The 22,500-nt window shown below is 47.7% G+C and overlaps 1 protein-coding gene across 16 annotated transcripts in view; it reads right to left on the reverse strand.

Annotated features, from left to right (window-relative positions):
- nfixb (nuclear factor I/Xb) overlaps nucleotides 1–22,500 on the reverse strand; it is a 130,976-nt gene that overhangs the window by 8,624 nt on the left and 99,852 nt on the right. For 3 of the 16 annotated variants that reach the window (XM_062532003.1, XM_062532008.1, XM_062532009.1), the window contains 11 exons: nucleotides 20,894–20,959; nucleotides 19,002–19,076; nucleotides 17,983–18,103; nucleotides 17,267–17,302; nucleotides 16,216–16,349; nucleotides 13,593–13,667; nucleotides 12,582–12,620; nucleotides 6,821–6,949; nucleotides 4,307–4,482; nucleotides 2,782–2,929; nucleotides 587–678 (listed from right to left, as the gene is read on the reverse strand). In XM_062532003.1, coding sequence (XP_062387987.1) covers nucleotides 587–678; nucleotides 2,782–2,929; nucleotides 4,307–4,482; nucleotides 6,821–6,949; nucleotides 12,582–12,620; nucleotides 13,593–13,667; nucleotides 16,216–16,349; nucleotides 17,267–17,302; nucleotides 17,983–18,103; nucleotides 19,002–19,076; nucleotides 20,894–20,959 — 1,091 coding nt within the window. The remainder of the gene's footprint in view (nucleotides 1–586; nucleotides 679–2,781; nucleotides 2,930–4,306; nucleotides 4,483–6,820; nucleotides 6,950–12,581; nucleotides 12,621–13,592; nucleotides 13,668–16,215; nucleotides 16,350–17,266; nucleotides 17,303–17,982; nucleotides 18,104–19,001; nucleotides 19,077–20,893; nucleotides 20,960–22,500) is intronic. The other 13 variants (XM_062532004.1, XM_062532007.1, XM_062532006.1 and 10 more) reach the window with 13 other exon arrangements.

Consider the following 22,500-nt stretch of genomic DNA (forward strand, 5'->3'; position numbering starts at 1 on the left):
AGCCGCGAGCCATTGCTGCGCCGCGCAAATCAGCCACCCTCCTTTCGAGAAAAAGGGGGGGGGGGGGGGGAAAGAAAAACAACAACAAAAAACACACAACCAACCCCAGCAGTCCCAGCAGCCTCAGTGCTTACTGGCTAGGTAAACAGAGCAGCCACAAACAGGGCTTCTGAGTAAACATGCTGAGAGAGCGAGGGAGAGGGAGATAGAGAGAGAGAGAGAGAGAGAGAGAGAGAGAGAGAGAAAGAGGGTGGAAAGAAAAAGGGAGTAGAGTAAAAGGGGAAGGCGTATGAAAAGGTGGAATATATTCAAAGAGGGCAAAAAGGACAAGAAGTTGATTCCACTAAAGTGCCGGTCTAGGGCAAGACATGGAGGGACATGTTAAAAGTAACATACTGTACGATGATGATCAACACATGTTTGGCACAGGTTTGATTTGGCTGGGGAAATCTGATCAACTTGTGAAGTGTTCAAGTGTTCCATAAAACGCATGAGTTGGAGATCTTAAAGATAGGATGAGTTTGACTTCAGTTTGACTTTTACTGTACATGACTGCTTAGAGGGCAAAAAGGGGGGCCTACTGTACCTGCGTCTGCTGGGGGATGTTTAGAAAGTTGTTGTCCCGTGATCCGATGCTGACAAACCTGTTGGGAGCTGCGGAGCCTGGCGTGGAGTATGCTGAGAAAGGGAGAGGGAGGGGGAGAAGAGAGACAGAGAGAGAGAAAGAGAGGATATTCAGACTGCACACACACACACACACACACACACGAGTAAAAAACAACAACAATGTGTGTACATGCACATACATAAATATTGTCACGATGTTAATGTGCAATACAAAACACACACTTTTTAATCGACAACAATTGAAAATCAATGTAGTGAATATGCCTAAGCAACAGTGAAAACATTCGTTGCGTACATTTATTGCCATAGGCAATGAGAGCTGGAGAGCGGCAGAACCATTTCTTGAGTTTCAAAAGGACCCAAATGAAATTACATATTACAAATAGTTTGGTTCTGAGTCCCTTAATACCGCTTTGGAGAGATCTGAAAATGATACCGGTGCCTGCCTGTAGAACAATAGAAGCCTTTCAGGCAAGGGCCACTAAGGAACTGAATTAACTCTGTTTATAATTTGTAATATAGCTATGGAAAAACACACATACGGTATAAAAAATTTAATGAGCTTGCCCTTCTCTTCTTCCACTCAGACGTCACTGAGAGGAAGAAATTAATCTTGTGCTACACCATGATTGGCTGAATCGGCTCTCACTCAAGGCCTGAGGTTTCTTTAAGGGTCACAAGTGTAGTACTAAATTTAGGGCAGTTTTGAAGTGGGGCAGAGTGGACTCCAGAGGTAGCTACACCAGCTACACCCGTCACAGCCATCAATGAGTCAGGGAGACTGGGAGAATGGTGTGTGTGATGTGGTTGGCGTGGAATAGTGGACTACATGGGCCTGTTTCCTACATGGATTAAGCCTAAAAGAAAACTTCAATGCAAACATACATTGAAAGAGGCATTTAGTTTAAGGCTAGACTTAACCCATTTACAGGAAACCGGTTATGTGTTAAGTCTCAAGAGGAGTAGTAGTGGTTTTGATTGGGTCATTTGAGATTAGCAGTGACATATAGATACATAAAGGACTTGAGACATCGATTGTGGTGAAAAACAAACAAACAAACAAACAAACAAACAAACAATTAAACTGACGAATCCAGGAGGGAGGGGGGAAAACATAACAGACATCAAACAAATACAAAGGAAGAAGAACAGGAATTGAGAACGGAAATTAAAAAGGGGAGACAGAAGATTAGTTAAGAAAAAATAAAAACAGAGAATAGTGCTCCGTCCAGTGCCCCTCACATGGTCAGTTAGACCCGTCTTGCCCTTTGCCCAAGCTGCCACCCTTGCCCGACACTCTGCCCTGCCCGACATGTGGGTTCGGACCAAACTGTGGGAGGGAGCCTGCGTGTGCTTCAGCACGGCACACCCCTGTTGCTGGCAATCGCGCACAAAATTGCACAGAATCAGCAAATCAATCCAAATCAACAGGAATAGAACATAAAATCAACATTCAAAAATTATACAAAATTAAAACAAAAATTCAAATGGAAATTCTTGCTGATATAAATGCTGAAAAATAGATTGATGTTGGAAATGCCACAAACAACTGAATGGAAATTTTTTTTTTTTGGAGTCCACAAGACAACTGCCCTAAATTTGTACCCTAACATCAAAACCAGACCTGAGAAGAGATATCTTAAGTGAAGGTGGGGTGGAGGCCATTACAGACCGGTTTGTCATGTTTCCAGGGTTTCGGAGGGAAGTGTTTAGGGGGATTAACACAAGTATACTTGGGGTAACTGAGCTAAAACAAAAAGGGCACAGAACTCAACCTATGGGCTTCTCCACTGAGGAACCTACATTACGCTCACATCTACAGGGCATGTGAGAACCTCTTCAAGAGAGGCTAGCCCATGGCATTAGATGTGAGGGCATGGACTAGGTAAATGCTCCCTTCTGAGGGGGCAAGAGGTGGAGCAGGGTGGAGGGCAAGTGGTGAGTTCTGCCTGGATGCCCCTCAGTAAGCAGGATAGGTGGGTGGCGGGGAGCAATGCGGTGATCAGAAGGGGGATTGTTGGTTTTTCATTGCTGTTGAGATTATGTAGTTGACTGACTGATTGGTTTGGTTGGGGTTCTTTTTGATGGTGGTCAGCTCACTTGTTTCTGGGGCAATGGAGGGGCGCGGGTTTTGGGGGGGGGGGGGTCACTTACACGGAGATGTGGGCGAGGTGAGTCCGCCGTCAGGGGGCGTGCTGCTGGGTTTAGAGTCGGGCATGGGAAGGGGCACTGGGCGGGCCACCGGGGGGGGTGGAGGCAGCAAGAAGGAGCCCGGCATTTTGCTCTGGCCGCTCCCGTTTGGCTGCAGACAACACAAACAGGGTGAGGAAGGAGGGCGGAGGAGGACACGTGAGTGAGAAACTCAAAGCCAAAAGCAAACAAACCCAGAAAAATAAAAAAAAATGAAACAGAAAAGGACAAAAAAAAGGGAAAACTTTTAAAAAAATAAAAAAAAATCCGTCAAAACAAAAACCGGCACGACAGTGAGAGTGAGAAGAGGAGGAAGAGGAGGAGGAAGAGGAGGAGGAAAATGAGAAGGAGTAGAGGGAAAGACAAGAGCGGAGGGAAGAGAGTAGGCGAAAGGCAGAGGTGAGGAAGAGTGAGTTGCTTGTCATGATGAGTTTGTCGTCCGTCTGTGTTTTCACATGTGTGAGTATGTACAGTAGAATGCATGGGAGGCAACCATGGGACACAATCATGGGAATCCACAAATGCAAACACGTGAAGTGTGATGTTCAGGCTCGGCCGTCATGGAGAGCTGTGACAGGAGGGGGAGAGTGTCTCCAGGGATGGGGGTGAATGATCGTGGGATAGTTCGCCAATGATGGGACATCATACCAAAAAAACAAAAACAAAAACAAAAACCAAGTGTCGGGATTGGGGGGCTACAAAATAAAAGCATCAACACCAAACCACAACACGTCAAGACGAATGAGCGGATGTATAAAAAAGGCAAAAGTGCCAGAGGCTGGACAGGAATATGCTGGTTGGGTTCTGGGGATTTGTGGGTCACACACATACCTGACAGTGTGGGCAGAGCAAAACAATGGGGTGGGGGGGGGACCAAAAAATAACCAAAACAAAACAATAATCAAAACATTCAAATGTATTGGGGGTATGGGGGAGGGTAAGAGAGAGCACGGGCAGAAAACAGATGACAAAATATTTAGACAATACAGACTCCAATTTCTCCCTTCTCCGTTCCTCACAACGTCACAACAGTTGCTACAACAGCTAGGGCTGGTGGACAGCAGAAAGCTTTAACCCAAAACACTGTGGTGACCCCTTAAAATGTGTCCTTTAAAGAACTGGTCCTCTGTCACAACAGATGTGTCATTTTGCTCTTTGTCTTAGACTACAACAGAGGATGATTCAGAGCCTTATACTGCTAGTATAATCAATGCTGACATCCCTGTGTATGTATGCATAGTCAGCAATGAAGGTTACGTTTCTTTTCTATATTCCTTCCATTTCCTCACACTCTACCTTTACACTGCCTGACATTTTGCAGAACTGCGTGTGTGTGTGTGTGTGTGTGTGTGTGTGTGTGCGTGTGTGTTTTATTGAGCGGAGGTGCAAACGAAGGCCCCGGTACTGTAGTATGTATCAACTTTCTTGCTGCGGTTGTATATGGGTGGGCGTGGGGTGGGCTGTGTTGGGTGGGCGGCTGTCTGCTTACCTGGCCTCCGGCCTGCCCTGATCCGTCAGCGCATACGAACTGCACAAACTCCTTGAGCGGATCCTGGCCCGGGTGGTGGTGGTAGCGGATGGTGGGGTGGGTGAAGTACGGGCTGGACTGCTGGATGATGGAGGGAGAGGGGAAGTGCAGGGAGGAGGCAGAGGCACGGGGGCTTCCTGCAGAGGAGAAAGAAAGAGAAAGAGAGAGAGAGAAAGAGAGAGAGAAAGAGAGAGAGGGGGGGGGGAGGAAAAAAACAGTGGGATGAGACAGGGCCTGGCCAGAGTGAAAGAGCACAGGCTGTGCTGGAGGTGGACTCTGCTGCATGGACGCTACCCCAGGAGCAGAGCTGATGAGGGGGACACTGACCCCCGCAGAGGGGCCAGCCAGACACACAGGACTGGACTGGACTGGACTGGGATGAGGACAGAGCAGAGCACTACCACATACCACTGCACCACTGGATGAGCTAGGACACCCGAGATTCACTCTACGTTAAATAATAATGCCACTGAATGATATGCACACACAGAGAAACACACACACACACACACACACACACACACACACACACACATACACGCATTACACAATAAAACCAAAATAAAGGAAGTTATTGAGCTGTGCGTCTCCCCATTCAAAGCTCTATTGCTCGGGGTCTCAGTGCGCTCCCAGTTCACCGCACTAATTTGGCACTGAGCTACGTGCGAGGACTTCCAATGGATATAATAAATAAATGAATGAATAAACATGGCTGAGACCGTCTCCGGGCCGGCAGCCGTGCAGATGTGCTCCCATCTGCAGAGAGCTCAATCAAAAACACGGCCTGAGAGCGCCGGCAATGGGGACCGCCGGCAAATTGGGCACGTTGGAAGCATCCACTCCTAGTGGCGGGCGGCAGAGGTCTGCTGCTTAGCCTAGATAGATAGATGGCTTGCTAGCTCACCCGCCCGCCCGCTCGCTCGCTCGCTGGATTGGTATGGAGGGGAGCGGCGTGGCGTGGCGGGCCCAGTCCCTGGCCTCCCGGAGAGCCCGTGCCCTTCAGCCCTCCCCGCAGGGGCCCCAGCTGCCCGCAGCCGCCTGCCAACTCCACACCGTCAACCCGGGCGAAGGGCAGCGGCCAGCCTGGCCAAGGCTAACCACTGCAGCGCTCTCCCTCTCTCTTCCTCTCTCTTCCTCTCTCTCTCCCTCTCTCTCCCTCTCTGCCTCAAGTTCACACACTCACTCTCACACACAGTCACAGACACACACACACACACACACACACACACACACACACACACACACACACACACACACACACACACACACACACACACACACACACACACACACACACACACACACACACACACACACACACACACACACACACACACATACACACACACACAGTCACAAGCACCCACACACACACACACAAATGGATGCATATGTGACATAGTGGTGTACACATGGTTTGACCTCCTTCACTGGTAGCATCTTTAATCCTGTTGCGGCTAGAGGGTTGAATCCAAGTTTAGTACAAGGTACAGTGCATCTGTCGATATGTCCACAAATGCATTTACTGTATCAAAACATTAATTTGCTACAATTCTCGTCATTTATCAGTATTTACAAACAAATAAAAAGACCACCGATGCAATACTGTCATGGTGGAACACCCTTAATTAAAGAGATCTAAGGGCCCAAGTAAGGCATGGGCCAGGAATAATTATCTTGCCTGAATACAGTGTATAAGACATAGTGCAAATGGCCTTATTTCCCCATAGACCACCTGTCAAACTGACCATGTCAGACATTGTGTTAAAACAACAGGGAATCAGGGCCTGCAGATATTAACTGCCGTATGGACGGCCAACATGTTGGCTGGAAACTGCAACAGGTGATAGATAGATAGATTGATCAAGAAGATTAGAGAGATAGTAGCTGCCAGATCAAAGAAATAAAATCAATAAACAAATCAATTTAATGAAAACTTGAAATTATACAACATTGAGACCAGGAGGGCTGTTTTGGTGTGAAGATTACCACGCCAGATTTAAAGAGGAAAAAAGCCCCCAACCACAGACAGACAGACAGACAGACTGCTCCCTTGAGAGGTACAGGGACGCAGTAGTGTGGGGGTATGGGGGAGGAGGGGGGACTTTAGTGGTTTGCCAGGATGTGAGAGGAGGAAAGTGGAGGGGAAGGGGGGAAAAAACAGGAAAGCCAAACCAAAAAGAAAAAAAAGAAAAAAATCAACACAAAAAAATCAATCCCTTCACCACGAATAGTTAGCCGTTTATTTGGATTAGCCCCCTTTGCAGCTAGCCCCTCACCTCTCCCCGAGTCCCAGAGCACCCCAGGAGAGTCTGAGCGAGGGGGGGGGTGGGGGTGGGGAGAGGGGGCAGGGGCAGGTTCAGGGCGAGGCGGAGTGGAGTGGAGTGGGGCTGGGACAGAGCTGGGGGCAGAGCGGGGGGGTGGGTGAGGGGGGTTTCGGGGGGTTTCAGAGGGGGGGTGGGGTGGGTGTCTCACCTGGTCTCACGCCCGCCAGCATGTGCAGCGGGTTGTGGGTGAAGGTCATGCGGGGAGGCCTCGTCTGGGGCGACAGGGCGCTGAAATCGAATTTCCCCGGCTTCTTTAGAGAACCAGGCGAGGAGAGTCCTGGCAAAAATGGGATCAAAACAACAAAAAAAAATAAAAATAAAAAATAAAACAAAAAAGAATAAAATAATAAAAAAAAATGGCAGAACAGAGATGTGGATTTAATGAACAGGATTTTTTTTTGTCGCTTTGATGTTTTTGATCTTCTTTTTTTTAAATCAACTGATATAATGTCTAAAAAATTCCTTAAAAAATTATTTCAAACGATAGTGTATTGATAGCAATGGTTGGATAACACATGAGATTTGCTCTACTCCTACAAGGTCCTAGCCATCAACACTGGTATTGGTATTTTAGGGTAGAGCAAAGTCCAGAGAAAAGCTTTGGACTGGAAGCAGCACTTGGTGTAGGAGGACTTGGGGGGGGACAGCAGGGAGAGGCTATGGGCTTTTTGTAGCAAATCCCACACATTCAACTGCCTGTCAGTCAGTCTGTCTGTCTGTCTGTTTGTCTGCTGAGCAAAGGATGCACACAGAATGATGAATGGGGGAGTGGTGTGGGGTGGGGGGGTGGTAGACTGGACTGTGCGTGGTCTGTGGGGGAGCTTGTGATTTTTCTGATCCATCAGCTCTGTGACAGACTGAGAGATGTGGGTGATGGGAGGGGAATTGACAGCATCCTTGTCTCTCTCTCTTTCAAACATAGGTCACCTCCGTTCTGTTGGCCTGAACCAAACCATCACACCACAGCATCAAAACCCTCAGAAGGGGACTTGATTGATAGCTTCTCCAGACAGCAATGCAAACCCACACATGTATAGCAAAGTCACCAATCGTGTTTTTTTTTTTTTTTTTTTTTTGCTCTCACAAAGGAAGAAGGAAGGGTGAGAGATGGTGGCTTCCCAGAACCCACCACGAGAGCAGCTCAATTTACCGTTGCCTGTGGCCTGTCTGTCGACATGGTGCTTGGTGCTTCTCCACAACAGTGGCAGCGTTGAGAAAAAATGGCACATTTCTTTTCGTAATTTCCATGTAAAAAATGGATGGAGAACAAACACAAGCTGTTCGCTCCAAGCAATCGAGCAGAAGGACCAAAGCCAACGGGAGGAGGAATGGGTAGCGGAAGAAAAAGAGTGAGAAGAATGGGGGAGGAAGTGAGAGAAACTGAGGGAGGGGGGGAACGGTAGGAAGAAGAAAAAAAGAGAAGGGGAGAGAGCGAATGAAAGAAAGTAAGTAAGAGAGAAAGAAAGAAAGAGAGAGTGTGACAGCGTGACCCGCACATATATAACAACATATTAAAGTGTCCTCCTACTTCTATAAATGTCGGTTGAGGCTGCCACAGTCAGTGCTCCCTTCTATGGAATATTCCACCATTTGGCAAAAACAAGCAGGCTAAGTATAGGCTAGGCTAACCAGATGACCCAGAAACACAGCCAAATGTGTCAGGGCAACGGAGGGGGGCACAAGCCTCAGGTTTATGATCACGGCTTCATGTGGCTGGTTTTGAGGGAAGTGATTTTGATATATGGTAATCCTAACACACAATTTCAGATTCGCTGGCTCGGGGAGACGAAGCCAAATGGAGTGTGTGACCTCGGCAAAAACTTTGAGAGCTACTCTTGTCATTCCAAAAATATATATTATACTTTTTCTTAATCAAAAAGCTAGCCTCACCAGGGAGCACAGTGGAAATACCCGTGGCCACGACAAGAGGTGCACGAAGAAGTGCGCGCGCGGGCCGACGGTCGTGCGCTCCGTACAGACCGCATGTTTAAAAAAGAAGGCAGCCTGGTGGCAGTCCCCTTTGAGATGATAAAGCTGCGTGTGTAACTGTAGCCACTGGCCAAGTCATTGTCAATGCACTCTTTTCAGCTGTGATGTCACAGAGATTCTTTTTTATCTCCTTGCAATTACCCACAATTCCCTTCTCAGCCTGTGGAGCAGCTGGGCCTCGCTGAGCGTAGGCTGGTGTAGGTATGGCAACGGGAGGGAGGAAGGGGAGGGAGGAAGGGGAGGGAGGGGGGGGTGCCAAGGGACGGGAGGTGGTGGTGGTGTGAGCATGTGTTCTGTCTTTCTAAAAATGTGTGACGAGGAGAGAGACAGAGAGAGTGTGAGAGAGGGAGAGAGAGAGAATGAGTGGGAGAGGATATGGAGAGATGTGATAAAAAAAAAATTGTGTGACGGTATTAATGCTTTAAAACCATACACACATAACACCCACGCACACACACATACACAGACTATCCCCTGTCATGCCCCATTAGAGCATTTTAAATAAAGAGGATTTTAGGGGAATTTCTCTGAGTGTGTAAAAACTCCTCTCCACTGTGGGGGCAAGCTGCGGGTGTGTGAGGAGGAGGCTGAAAGTGTCGGTTAATAGAGATGCGTAACGCAACTACCCAAAACTGTACAAGTGCCAAACGCAACTACCCAAAGAGATCAGCCACTGACACTCAACACTAAATATCATTCCCACACCAACATCAACACTCTTTCAAAAGGAGGGAGAAAATGGGATTTCAACTGACAAAAAATATTATGATTTCTCTGAAATCTCTCTATCGTTGTCTCCATTATTGTGAATTATGCCTCCTTAGTAAATTGGCATAGACTGTAGTCTGATTATGAGCAACAGGGTATGATCACCTTTTGACGTTACGGTCACAGTGGCAATTTATGGTCATAATATTCTTGTTTAATTTTTTAAAAAATTATCTAGAACATCTTCCTGGATTAATGATAAAGAAAAACTAAACTAATTTTCTAATTTTCCTCCAACCATATTGGCTGCTCATTGGCATGTATTTACACTTTTTGTTTATAACAGAGAGAGGAGTGCTCTCTCATTCTGGGAATGAATTGCTCTTTCCAATGCATTTAGCTGTGAATGATGCAATATTAGCTAGATTAGAGGAGAATAATATTTTTCACATTCAAATTGTATGTCATTTGTACGATTTGTATATGTGCATAAATTTGGTTGCAGCTGCTGTGCTTAATCAACATTTTAATCTTCTTTAAATATATGCAGCATTGCCAGACGCTAAATAAAAGCTTTGAGAGTTAAAGCTAACAGAAGTTACTATGATCTTACTCCTTCCTGTGAGTGTGGCCCTGTTTGTGTTTGTGTGTTTGTGTGTGTGCTTGTGTGTGTGTGTGTGTGTGTGTGTGTGTGTGTGTGTGTGTGTGTGTGTGTGTGTGTGTGTGTGTGTGTGTGTGTGTGTGTGTGTCGTTTTGTTCTCTGTTATTTCTCTGTCCAACTCCTGGCACAACGCTCGGGCAGACTGGCAGCCAATCAATTGCTCCCATGACCCTCCAGTCTCGCCACGCTAACAAGCTGGCCGCCACACAAGCCTCAGACTGCCTCCGAATGGCACACACACACACACACACACACATAAACATGCACACACCCCCTCCTGCCAGGACACGAACACACACAAAACCCCAAACAAAAAGTCTGTTCACGCAAACATACAAATAAACCTCCGCATCTCGCCACCGAGGCTTTCATGGCTCTCCGCGAACTGAAGCGGTGGGAGTGGGTTTCAACTCGTGCCTCGTGTCACTGACTCACAAACAAATAAATAAATAGGTAAATAAGCAATAGTTTCCCCCCCCTCCCAGAAGCGGTACGCCACAAATGATGGCCGCAAATGGCTTTAAAGGCGGACTGGGGCGTGCATAGGGGGAAGCTTAACACCATAAAACCAGACGCAATGGGAGCAGCTGAAGCCGTGATGAATGGCATCCTCACCTTCTGCCAGGCTTGGAGCGTTTCATTCAGGTGGTGAATCACCTTTGGAGCAGAACATGTCTCCCCTTCCCTCTCTCTCACACACACACACACACACACACACATTTAAACGTACGCATACACACACACACATTGGCGCTCATACACACACACACACACACACACAGAGGCACACCACCACCACCACTACCATCATCACCATAACAGATGTCTTCTGTAACCCAGTAGCTCCCATTGCTGTCGACACATGGAGGCACCATCTGGACCGGAGCTCCACGCCTCACCAGATTGTGTGTGTGTGTGTGCGTGCGTGTGTGTGTGTGTGTGTGTATGAGAGAGAGAGAGAGTCAGAGAGAGAGCATGTGTATGAGGCAAATTTTGAAGACAGAAGGCCCGTCGCGTAGAGACAACACACCTGAGTGCATTTTGTCTTGTTTGTTTGGGTTTGTCTGCTTGCGTGAGTGTGTGTGTGTGTGTGTGTGTATATGCATGTGTGTGTGTGTGCGTGTGTGTTTGTGTGTGTGTGTGTGTGTCTATGTCTGTGAGCATGTGTGCACGTGTGTGTGTGTGTAAGTATGTGTGTGTGTGCACACAAACTCCTGTGCATCTTTCATGAGCGCTGTGTGCATTTGGGTGTGACAGGTGGGAGTCCGCAGCACACTGCTGCCTGAATAACCGGCTCAGCATAGTCTCCTTCATGGCAGCTGAGCCCAAGCTCAGCACCATCCACACACACACACACACACACACACACACACACACACACACACACACGCACACACACCCTTACCCACAACTCCCTGCATCACCATAACAACAGCATCCGTCGCCTCACAGGCTGGGCCCCGGCACACCAGCGTGCTGCTAACGCGCTAGCCAAGCAGCACTAGCGCCTGAGGCGGCGCGGCGCTCGCCCGGTCCCCGGGTGTCCAGTGACATAACCGCGGAGACAGCAGGCAGGCCCATTAGCGCTCCCTTCATTAGAGTCAATGCAATCAGCCGCTGATGAGCTACGTGAGGCCAGGAGGAGAAAAAAAAACGAAGAGGATGTTTAGAAAGAGAGCAAGAGGGAAAATAGAAGAGAGAGAGAGAGATTCAGAGAGGGGAAAATAAACAAAGAGCAAAAAATGTGGGAAAGGAAAGAGAGAGAGGGAGAGATACAGATAACAGACACAGAGAAATAGAGAGAGAGTGAGAGAGAGAGAATGAGAGAATGGGAGAAAAAGAGAGTGATCTAGAAAATAGACAGACAGAGAGAACGAGAAAGAGAAAGTAAGAGAGAGAGCAAGAGAGAGAGAGAGAGAGAGAGAGGGAAAGGAAACTAGTCGTGGTCAACTGGCCAGTCCTGTGCCAGCCCTCTCGGCGGGGGCGGTGGGCAGGAAGGCCGTGGTCCTGCGTGGACGCGGCGCTTTTCTCTCGGCCCACCGCGCGCAGCTCAGAGGAGCGCCGAGGAGCCAACACCTGCCACACAGTCACGGGCACATTCAGGAGCGGCGGCCTGACGGGCCAAACAGGCCTCCAGCACAGGTGCAGTGTGGGAGGGGAGGCCAGCGTGAGTGGGGGGGTGGGGGAGGGGGAGTGGGGGCAGTGAGGGGGAGGAGGGGGCAGTTACCTTCCCGACATTTGGCCTCCTGCCAAAAGCAGAGTGCAATGCGGTGCATACAGCCATACATCAGAGAGAGGGCGAGTTCCCCGGGTACACGAGCCGTGACCTGAGATTCCTACGCTGTGAGACGGCTCTGCGTTGTGATATATGGTACATAGGGAGGAATATATGGCCTACACATTGGCCCTACTGGGCTGACAAACTGCTGACAATGAACCGCCACGATGGAGTTGAAATATCGTCCTGCACCATGAGACCATAACATGAGTGGTGAAAAGTCATGAAGTCATGTAAATAACAGAGTATGGCTTCAATAAATAAATACTTTACCTAAATATTTGTAAAAGGGCATTTGTCTTTCATCTCCATCTGTTATTCATTGGGAAAAAATGAATTAGAATTAATTAGTGGAATCCTAAAATAATCAATTGCCATTGCCCTTTGAATAGAAATTATTTGTATCATTTTTATTATTATGAATATCCATAATTTTATCCAAGATTCTTTGACCTTGAATATCTACAGTCTACAATAATGTAATAATCTGACCCCGTGTACAGTAATTATTTTAATTGTGTGGTTATTTTACATTCATTACAGAACAAATGCAACTTATTGCATTTATCAACTACAGTATATCCAAAATACTTAAACCAAATACTTTGATACAGCCTCTCAGGTCAGATAACCTCAAGAGCAAATAGTTCTGAATCAAACTGAAAAGAAATCTACAATCTCCAAGAGAAAGAGAGCACTGGGTTGTAAGTAACCCTGAATGACCAAAAAGCCAAAACAGGAGTTCAGAGGTGGTCGAGATCTGGCACGATCCCCTGATATGCAACACCCTTCACCGAGCCAACACTCTCAGCAGTGAGGAAGACAACGGCACCCCAGCAGCATAAGCAGCAGCAGTTTAGAAGGAAGGCCCAGGTTCTCTCTTTCTCTCTCTCTCTCTCTCTCTCTCTCTCTCTCTCTCTCTCTCTCTCTCTCTCTCTCTCTCTCTCTCTCACACACACACACACACACTCGCAAACACACACACACACACTCACACACACACACACACACACACACACACACACACACACACACACACACACACAATAATGGAGGGACAGGTCAAACGCTGCCCTGCCCTTTTGAAAGGGTAGAGCGAATGCAGTATGCAAGACAAGCAGAGAGACAGACACAACAGGAGGCAGATATGATCTACGGTAAAGCAGGTATATCATTTATATATATAAAATCCTTATATATATATATATATATATATAGAGAGAGAGAGAGTTTGTAGAAACACACAAGACAGTGTGGGAGAAGAGGAGAGTAATGTTCTCTAACCATGGTAAGGAAACTGCACGGCATCGTTCTCGTGCTTAATCTTCCTCTCCTGCATACTCGCCAAATGGTGCTGCACTGGAAGGCCAAACAGGGGAGAAGGGCAGAGTTAACAATGGGGGCAGAGGGAAGGAGTGAGGAGAGACAGAGACAGAGACAGAGAGAGAGAGAGAGAGAGAGAGAGAGAGGGAGAGAGGAAGAGAGGAAGCAAGAGAGAGAGAGGGAGAGAGAGAGAGTTTTGAGTGAGAAAAAGTGAGAGAGAAAAAAGATCAAACCCTGGGGAGGTAGCAGCAGGGTGGGAAGTATCAGTATACACACACACACACATCTCGGGTAAAAAATACACAAAGGTTACACACTTCAACCAGAGCACAGGTAGATACAGCAACAAATGGCTACCTTTATACACACACAACACACACACACACACACACACACACACACACACACACACACACACACACACACACACACACACACACACACACACACACACACACACACACACACACACACACACACACACACACACACACACACACACACACACACACACACACACACACACACACACACACACACACACACAAACCAATTCTAGTCAAAGTGAGAATTCAACATGAAATGAACTAGCATTCTACCACTGTGAGAGTGTGTTATAGAGGATGAGAGAGGGGTTGGGTCAGGGTGTGAGAGGTGGGTGGCTATGGTGCCGGTGGCTATGGTGACGGTGAAGGTCTAGTCAAGCAGGGCATTGGATAGGAATGTGATTATCTTTAGGGCTTTTGAGTGGATACTTCATTCATTACTAAACAGTGACTTCATTTGTGATGTATCCTGCGAGTGATACATGAATTACAATAAACTTGTAAGTGTATGAGCATACAGTGTGTGTGTGTGTGTGTGTGTGTGTGTGTGTGTGTGTGTGTGTGTGTGTGTGTGTGTGTGTGTGTGTGTGTGTGTGTGTGTGTGTGTGTGTGCGCATGTGCACATGTGTGCATGTGTGTGTGTATATGTGAACATGTGTATATGAGGAAATATGCATATGCTTTTTATGCCTTGGGGGAGTGTGAGTGATATAGAACATTGATGGGACATGCTGGCCTCAGTGGAGTTTGGGCTAAAGGGACTCACATCACTAAATTACGGGTAAACAACAGCATTACTCAAAGTAGTACTGTACCTCATAGACATCTACAATAACAGGGAAACACCTGCAGCTACTGTAAGTAGAGGAGATCTGATACAGCACACTATTACTGTGACAATGTGTGGCTTGACTTAATTTGGTTAATTATCCAACGATAACACCCTTCCCATTTTGAGGCTTAATATAATAAACAAATTGAAAAGACATGAAATGTAAATAAGAAATTAATTAAAAAATAATTGGGATTCATTAACGTATCTGCCACAGTTCTTGGTTTAACCTCATGAACAGACTCCAAAGTTTAATTAGTTTTTTACTCAGATTTATAATATTTTATTCAAACTGTTCTTCCCACATTCAAAAGACTTTCTTTATATAAAGGTCACAAAATGTACCCAATTTAATTTATTTTGAAGCTTTCACTAATTAACTAGATAAGAGGGTGGAAAATGGTGGCATAAGCTATGGTAAATTGTATTTAAGTGTTCCATATTTATAGTATATTGGCAAATAACTACATCGGATCCCTTCACTCAATTTTCCTAGATTTTTTTTAAAGCTTCATATAAATGTTTTAATTTCACATTTCAAATAAGCAGGTTCTGACTCAGCATCCCTTGACTACAATTACTCGGTATGAAAAACTACAGCTCACCCTTTACCATGTATCAGGATGTGTTGAATTTGAACATAACTGAAAATATTACTATTCAAGAAGTCAAGCATAACAACAAATAAAAGATTTCTAAAAGCCATGAATTCACACTTAATCTTACATCTGGTCAAGGTGTACTGTAACACTTGATTAGATCTCATTTTACCAGCTGCAAGGCAAAGAAACACTTATATAGCCCTGCGTCGATTTCAACCCAGATCACACATTCCAACAGTGCGCCACCAACTGGATCACAGGAGACATGCAGCCCAAAAGCCTTTTATCATCTAACCTTGAAGATTGTTTGCTTGGTAATTCAAAACTATGCACATTGTATTCCACTGTACAGTGTAACAATGATCTACAAATGCAATCTTCTGTCCTACACTTTGGCATTTCCACTGAGATGAAAACTATGGACATTTTCTGAGAGCCACCAAATGTACCTGTAATGTATCCTGCCCTATATCCAATTACTGACAGACCACCAGTAGGCTCACCAGTGCACAGCTACAGTACATCGTGTCCAGAATGGGGGTTTTCATGCATGCTTGAGCATAATGGGGCTTTCTGAGGTCACCAGATAAAAAGTTCCTGAACTCTCTCTAGTCTGAAAGTAGACTGGCACAGGTTCATGATTTGGTTAGGGTGGGCAGGGGGGTGGGGTGCTGATGACAGGGATGGGAGTGAGTGTGGGTGAATGAGCAATGGCATACGTTTGGAATAGGAGGAGGTAGGTAGATAAATGGGAAGGGGAAGGAAGAAGAGAAGGAGGAGGATGAGGAAGATGAGGATGAGGAGGAAGAGGAGGGTCCCTGTACCTGCATCCACGTCGTTGGGCCAGCCGCTGGGCTGGGAGCTGCCACCAGGTGCAGGAGAGCGTCCAGTCGTGTAGAAGACATCATCCACCGGGCTCTCCATCTCACTGTCATCAATGGACTTGCGCTTGTTAGAGCTGCAGCACAGGACAGAGAGAGGGAGAGAAAGAGAGAGAGAGAGAGAGAGAGAGAGAGAGAGAGAAGCATAGGGAAGGGTAGAGAGAGAGATGGAGGGAGGGGATGGTGAGATTCTAAGAAGATCACACACAGCACATGATAACTCTAATCTAAATATGATGGTGACTTTGAAGTCCTCTTATTGCATTAAATCTGGAGTTGCACTTATTGTAAGTCTCCACAGAGGGGCAATTATTCTACAAAAAGCTAAATCGCAGACTTGGAAAAGGGGAGAGGACTTTGGCTGTACCGTATTGCTATTCTCTGTACTGTTGATATTCATTTCAGTATTTCCATGCATGGCTGAGTGTGACGGGCAGGGGACATTGTTCATGTAATGGATTTGAGGGGCAAATACTTGAGCAGTTAAGCCATATCCATTCTGGCACCAAACGCTACTCAGTCAGGAAATCTGGCGACAGAAACCTTCACTGCTAAATGGGTCTTAAAATCAGAGCATGCTACAGTACGTTGAGACCCGACACTCCTGCGCCTAGACTTGGAGCGCGGAGCACAGAGCACGGAGAGGTGTACTGGGAGCGAAGACCCGCTCTGTTATAACACACCCTGCTACTCCCAGCACATGCTGGATTCTCCTCACTGCACATTTTATTCAGATGGATTAGTGGGTTGGGACATATCTGAATCTGAGCCCCTCTGACAGATTAAATCAGGTCTGATTTGATGACGCGCTGGACAATCATCTTTGACTGCCCGTCAGGAATGACCCCTGGGGTTCGGCGAGTTGAGTCGAGGGGGGGGGGCTGATGGACATGTGTGTGTGTGTGCGCTGAGTGCGTGTGTAAGAGTGGCGGTGGTGTGTTTGGAGGCTGTGAGGGAGGGGTGGGGATGGTTAAGATGGAGTGGGTATTACTACCTCCGGGGGAGACTTGCATAAAGCTCCATCTCAGTCCTGCAGCATGAGAAAAACAGGGGCAGAAAGGACAAAGAGAGAGAGAGAGAGGGAAAGAGAGAGACAGAGAGGGATACAATGACAGACAAGGGAAAAGAGAGGGAAGAAACGACAGAGAGGGAGGAGAGGAAAAGGGAAAAGAAGAAAAAAAGACAAAGAGGCAGACATAGGAAAGAGGGAGAGGAAACAAGAATGGCAAACAAGAAAAGAGATTATCATATTTAGCATGTAGCAGAAGTGATAGATAGAAAGATAGATAGATAGATAGATAGACAGATAGATAGATAGATAGATACGAAAGACAGAGGTAGACAGTAGAAAGAACAGCAGTTTGGCAGTACAAAGACAGACTAGCTCAGAAAAGGCAGATCAAGGCATGCAGCTGTCAGAGTTAGTACAGAAGCACACAGAGTCCTCACAAGGTTACAGGCACTGAAGCGTCCCCACTACACAGAGAAATACACACAGGACTCCGCTCAGGGCCCTACTGTATCTAACAGTGATCAGAGATAGCTTACTCTGTTCTAGATGAGCGGGTGTACAACGCAGATGGAGATTACACCTGTATATATGCACTCTGTGTGTGCGTAGGTATGTGTGTGTGTGTGTGTGTGTGTGTGTGTGTGTGTGTGTGTGTGTGTGTATGTGTGTGTACTGTATGTGTCCATGTGCGTACATACCTGGTGGAGGGGGTGGAGGTGATGGATCGCCGGCCCAGGGTCACCTGGTTGATGTTGTAGTAGCCGGGGCTTTCCAGATCGGCCAAAGAGAAGTTGGGTCCAGTCGCTGTGGCAACCGGAGCTAATGACAAGAGAGAAGGGGTGGGGGCAGGGGTACCACAGGAGCGGAGAGAGAAAGAAGTCAGGCACTCTCAAGGATTCAACGCTTTGTTGAGGATTCATTATCAAATACTTGGAATTAACGACAAAATAGAGGTACAGTACACGTTGTGGTAAATTGGAGTCAAAGCTGAGTGAAAAAAACATACATTGTCTGTCAGAAAATGAAGAAAATTAATTGAATAATAATAACACAAATTATACAGGACAAGCTGTCAGTGACTAAGATTGCAATTGTGTGGACGGAGCTACCACTGTAAAAAAAAAAAACTAAAAAAAAAAAACTTGGACACCAGTTCCAAGATCCTTGAACCATGAGAGAGATATGAGGTAAACGAGAGCGAAGTTATGGAGTGGAGGGGAGAAAAAGAGAAAAGAGGTGACGACAAGAGAGCGGGACAGGGAGGAGGGGAGGCCTGCCATGATGGAGTACAGGTGGTGTTGATGACTGGACCCAGAGAGCAGGGGGACAGAGAGGGGGGAGAAGAAAGAGAGGAAGGGAGAGAGAGAAGAGGAGAGGGAGGGAGAGAGAGAAGAGGGGGGAGAGAAGAGGAGAGGGGAGGAGAGAAGAGGTGAGGGGAGGAGAGATGGAGGGAGAGAAGAGGATAGGGAGAGAGAGAAGAGGGGGAGAGAAGAGGAGAGGGAGAGGGAGAGAGAAGAGGAGGAGAGAGAAGAGGAGAGGGAGAGAGAGAAGAGGGGGAGAGAGGAGGAGAGAAGAGGGAGGGAGAGAGGAGGATAGGGAGAGAGAGAAGAGGGGGAGAGAGGAGGAGAGAGAGGAGAGAGGGGAGGATGGGGGGAGAGAGAGAAGAGAGAGAGGAGGAGGGGGACCTCGGCAGTGCAATGGCGGAGGAGTGACTCACTCTGAGAGACGCGGACCAGCTCGGCCACGTTCCACACTCCCGAAGTCACAAAGCAGTCCTGGAAACTCAGATGCCCTGGAGACACACAGAGGGGGAAGAGAAGTTTAAAAACAAGTACACACACACACACACACACATGCACAAGGACACACACATACATGTACACGTATACACACACATATACACACACATACAGACACACACACGTACACACACGAACACACACACACACACACACACACACACAAAACAAACACACACAAAACCATCAAGTATTTCAGGCAGGAATATGTACAAGAGGCTGTGCTCAGAATTGCATCACGTTAAGTGCATATAAGGACAAGAGGGAAGATGAATAGTTTTGTTGCGGTGTGTGTGTGTGTGTGTGTGTGTGTGTGTGTGTGCGTGCGTGCATGTGTGTGCGTGCTTGCATGTCTGTGTGTGAGCGTGCGTGTGTGTGTGTGTGTGTGTGTGTGTGTGTGTGTGTATCCATTTTCCTCTATGAATGATCTATAAACATGCCCACACTCCCATAGTCAGTGTGCATTTGTGCATGAATGTGTGTATGTGTGCTTGGATGCAGTTGAGCTGTTGATTTTTCCCTTTGTGGAATAACACAATGCCTTTGTGTTTATGTGAACATGCATATGTTGATAGGAACATTAACTTTCATATGTGAGTGAAACGTTATACGACTTAAGTTATGTATTTGGTGAGAGTGAGTACAGTGTCTGTGTGGTGTGGATATACAGTATACTTAGTTGTGTGTGTTTGTGTGTGAGAGAGAGAGAGAGAGTCTGTGCGTTGTGTTTGTGTTGTGAATAGTATGTGTAGGCCTGTATGTGAGTCTTTCTGCATGTGGTTTTTGTGTGCTTGTGTGCTTGTGTGTGTGTGTGTGTGTGTGTGTGTGTGTATTGTGGTTGTGTGCATATTGCCTATGTGTATGCCTGTACTGTATGTGAGTCTTTGTTTGTGTGTATGCCTGTGGTTTTTTGTGCACTGGTGGTGGTGGTGCTGTGTGTGCGTGTGTGTGTATATGTGTGTGTGTGTGTGTGTATGTGTGTGTGTGTGTGTGTGTGTGTAGTGATGTGCGAGCGCGGTGTGTCCGGGCCTCCACGGGTGACTGGGCTGCAGCAGTGCACCCATCCCAGCGCTGGTTAACCACAGCGTGGCCGGCGCATGAGCTCAGAGCCCGGGCGGAGCGGAGCCGGAGCGGAGCCGCGCCGCAGCCGCGCGGCAGCCATGTGGTTCCCATCTCCCCGCTCAGACGTCAGGGTGATTTATGAGCCTCTCTCCCCGCTCACAGCCAGCCCTGCTACGGCCACAGCCGCCCGGCCTCGCTGTAATAAACCCCACCGAGCTCGCACGGTGCCTGCGTACATGTGCATGTGTGTGTGTGTGTGTGTGTGGAGTGTGTGTGTTTGTGAGTGTGTACGGTTGTGTGTGAGTGTGTGTGTGGGTGCACAACTGCGTTTACTTTTAATATTTGGCATGCACAGATGCACTGTAGTTCTCTCGTGCATTTGCATGTGTGTGACTTTGGGGTGTTTGCGGTGCTCTGCTGTCAGAACTAGTTGGATGTGACAGGAGCTTACCGCTGTCGTTAAAGTGCACTTTGCTCTTGGCTAGTTTATGCTAATGTCTTCGCTCATTTGTTTATTTCATCTGTGCAACTCAAACATAACAAAACCCCCTATACAAAGTTGGGGACTTGTTCCGAGAGGAGTTATATGACATTGTGTGGATGGGACGACCAAAATCCTTTCTTGGAAAGAATCCAAAGGACTACAACGACACAGCAATAGTACAGAGGCTTTCACTTAATGCAGGTGAATGCGAGGTGTCGTCTAGTAGTGCAAGTTACATTTCACATGTGGCCCTTCTGGACTTACCATTGGGCGGAGGCTTGATATCTGCGTCTCCCTGCTGGTTGGAATTGTCAGATTGCTGGGACTCTGCTGAATGGAGGGACAGGCAGAGGGGAACAAAACAGAGAAAGAGAGACAGAGAGAGGGGGAAAGAGAGAGAGAGAGAGAGATAAAATGGTTAGACTCTGGACAGTTCTTTGGAGCGGGCCCAAGGGCATGAGCCCGAAGCAGAAGCCCCCCCCCCCCCCCCCCCCCCATGAATACTTTCCCTGATATGGTCGTTAGCATGACTGACCAGGAGAGCCACATTTCAATCTCCGCGCTACGAGGCCGCGAGTCACCAGAATATGATATGCTATCATACAGTAAGTGCAGTGCGGAGGCCTATCAAGGAGAACAAGGGCCCAGTGTATCGCACAGGGCCCTATCACGGCCCTGACCGGCCCGTCACACAAGCGGCGGGCCCCACTGAGCCGCTCACGGCCCCAGCTTTCATTTGTTCTTTCTGGCAGGGAGAGCCGGGCCCTCCTGTGACCCCGGGGCTGATTTGACGGCCCTGTAACGGGAGCACCAGGCTTTTGGGGGCGCACGCCCAGCGGCGTTCGCGCAGCTTCCCCCCCAATGGATCTTAATCTTTGACAGTTAGGCAGTAAAAAGGTGCAGCCCCGGCGGTTGTTTCATTTGGCCACCATTTTCCTTTTTTTTTTTCTCCTTTTTTAAAAAACACTTTCAAATTCTTTGCACTCGGCGCAATGTAAATGGTTTCCTTTAGCGCCCGTATAGCTCCTCGGAGTCTCGGAGTGTTTTGTTTTGATTCTTTTTTTCGCCGAGCGCTATTCTGGGTGAGCGTTCTCAGAATTCACACTGTACAGCCATCGCGCTCGCACCACAGTGTCTGAGCTGTCAACATGCTAACTGTCTGTTGACTGTGGTCTGCGCTTCGCGAAAAGGCGCCTAGCAACCACGGCAACACATTTCACAAGCGCCGCTGCTGCTGCTGCTGCGGCGGCGGCCACCACCGGTACCGCTGGTGCCGAGAAGCGGCTGGGACCGAACGGGAAAGAAATGACCCGCTTTGGGGGGGGGGGGGGGGGGGGGGGGGGAAATGTGTGTGTGTGTGTGGTGTGTGTGTATGTGTGTATGTGTGGAGGGGGGGGGGGGGGGGGGGGGGGGGGGATGGGGTTTGAGCATGTGAAAAAAAAGAAGAAAAACATTTGCCTGAAAAAAGACAGAAAAAGCAGAGAAAAAGGAGAGAAAAGTCCAATCTCTCTCCCTCCCCATCTCCAGTATGTTCTCCCATCTCTCCTGCTCTCCCTCTCTCCCTGTTCTCTCACTGCTGTTGCTCTGTGGAATCCTGGCAGCCATCTTAGCGCTTGGCAGCCATCTTAGCATTGGCGGTACCAATGCATTCCTGCTCGCTGACGGCGCAAGCCCCACGCTGGCCCAGGCCGCGCAAGCGCACAAACAACTCTCCAGACGGCCTTAAAGAGCCTTAAAAAAAAAAAAAAAAAAAAAAAACGCGGGAGGCCAAAAAAGATAGCAAAAAAGTTCTGGGAAGCGCCCCAAAGTGTTAACAGGCCACGAGGAGGGCAAACGGGGGAACTACTGCGAGCGGCTCCTTCTGATCTCGC

The sequence above is a fragment of the Sardina pilchardus genome, chromosome 3, assembly GCF_963854185.1.
Source record: "Sardina pilchardus chromosome 3, fSarPil1.1, whole genome shotgun sequence".
In the NCBI taxonomy this organism is placed as follows: Eukaryota; Metazoa; Chordata; class Actinopteri; order Clupeiformes; family Clupeidae; genus Sardina; species Sardina pilchardus.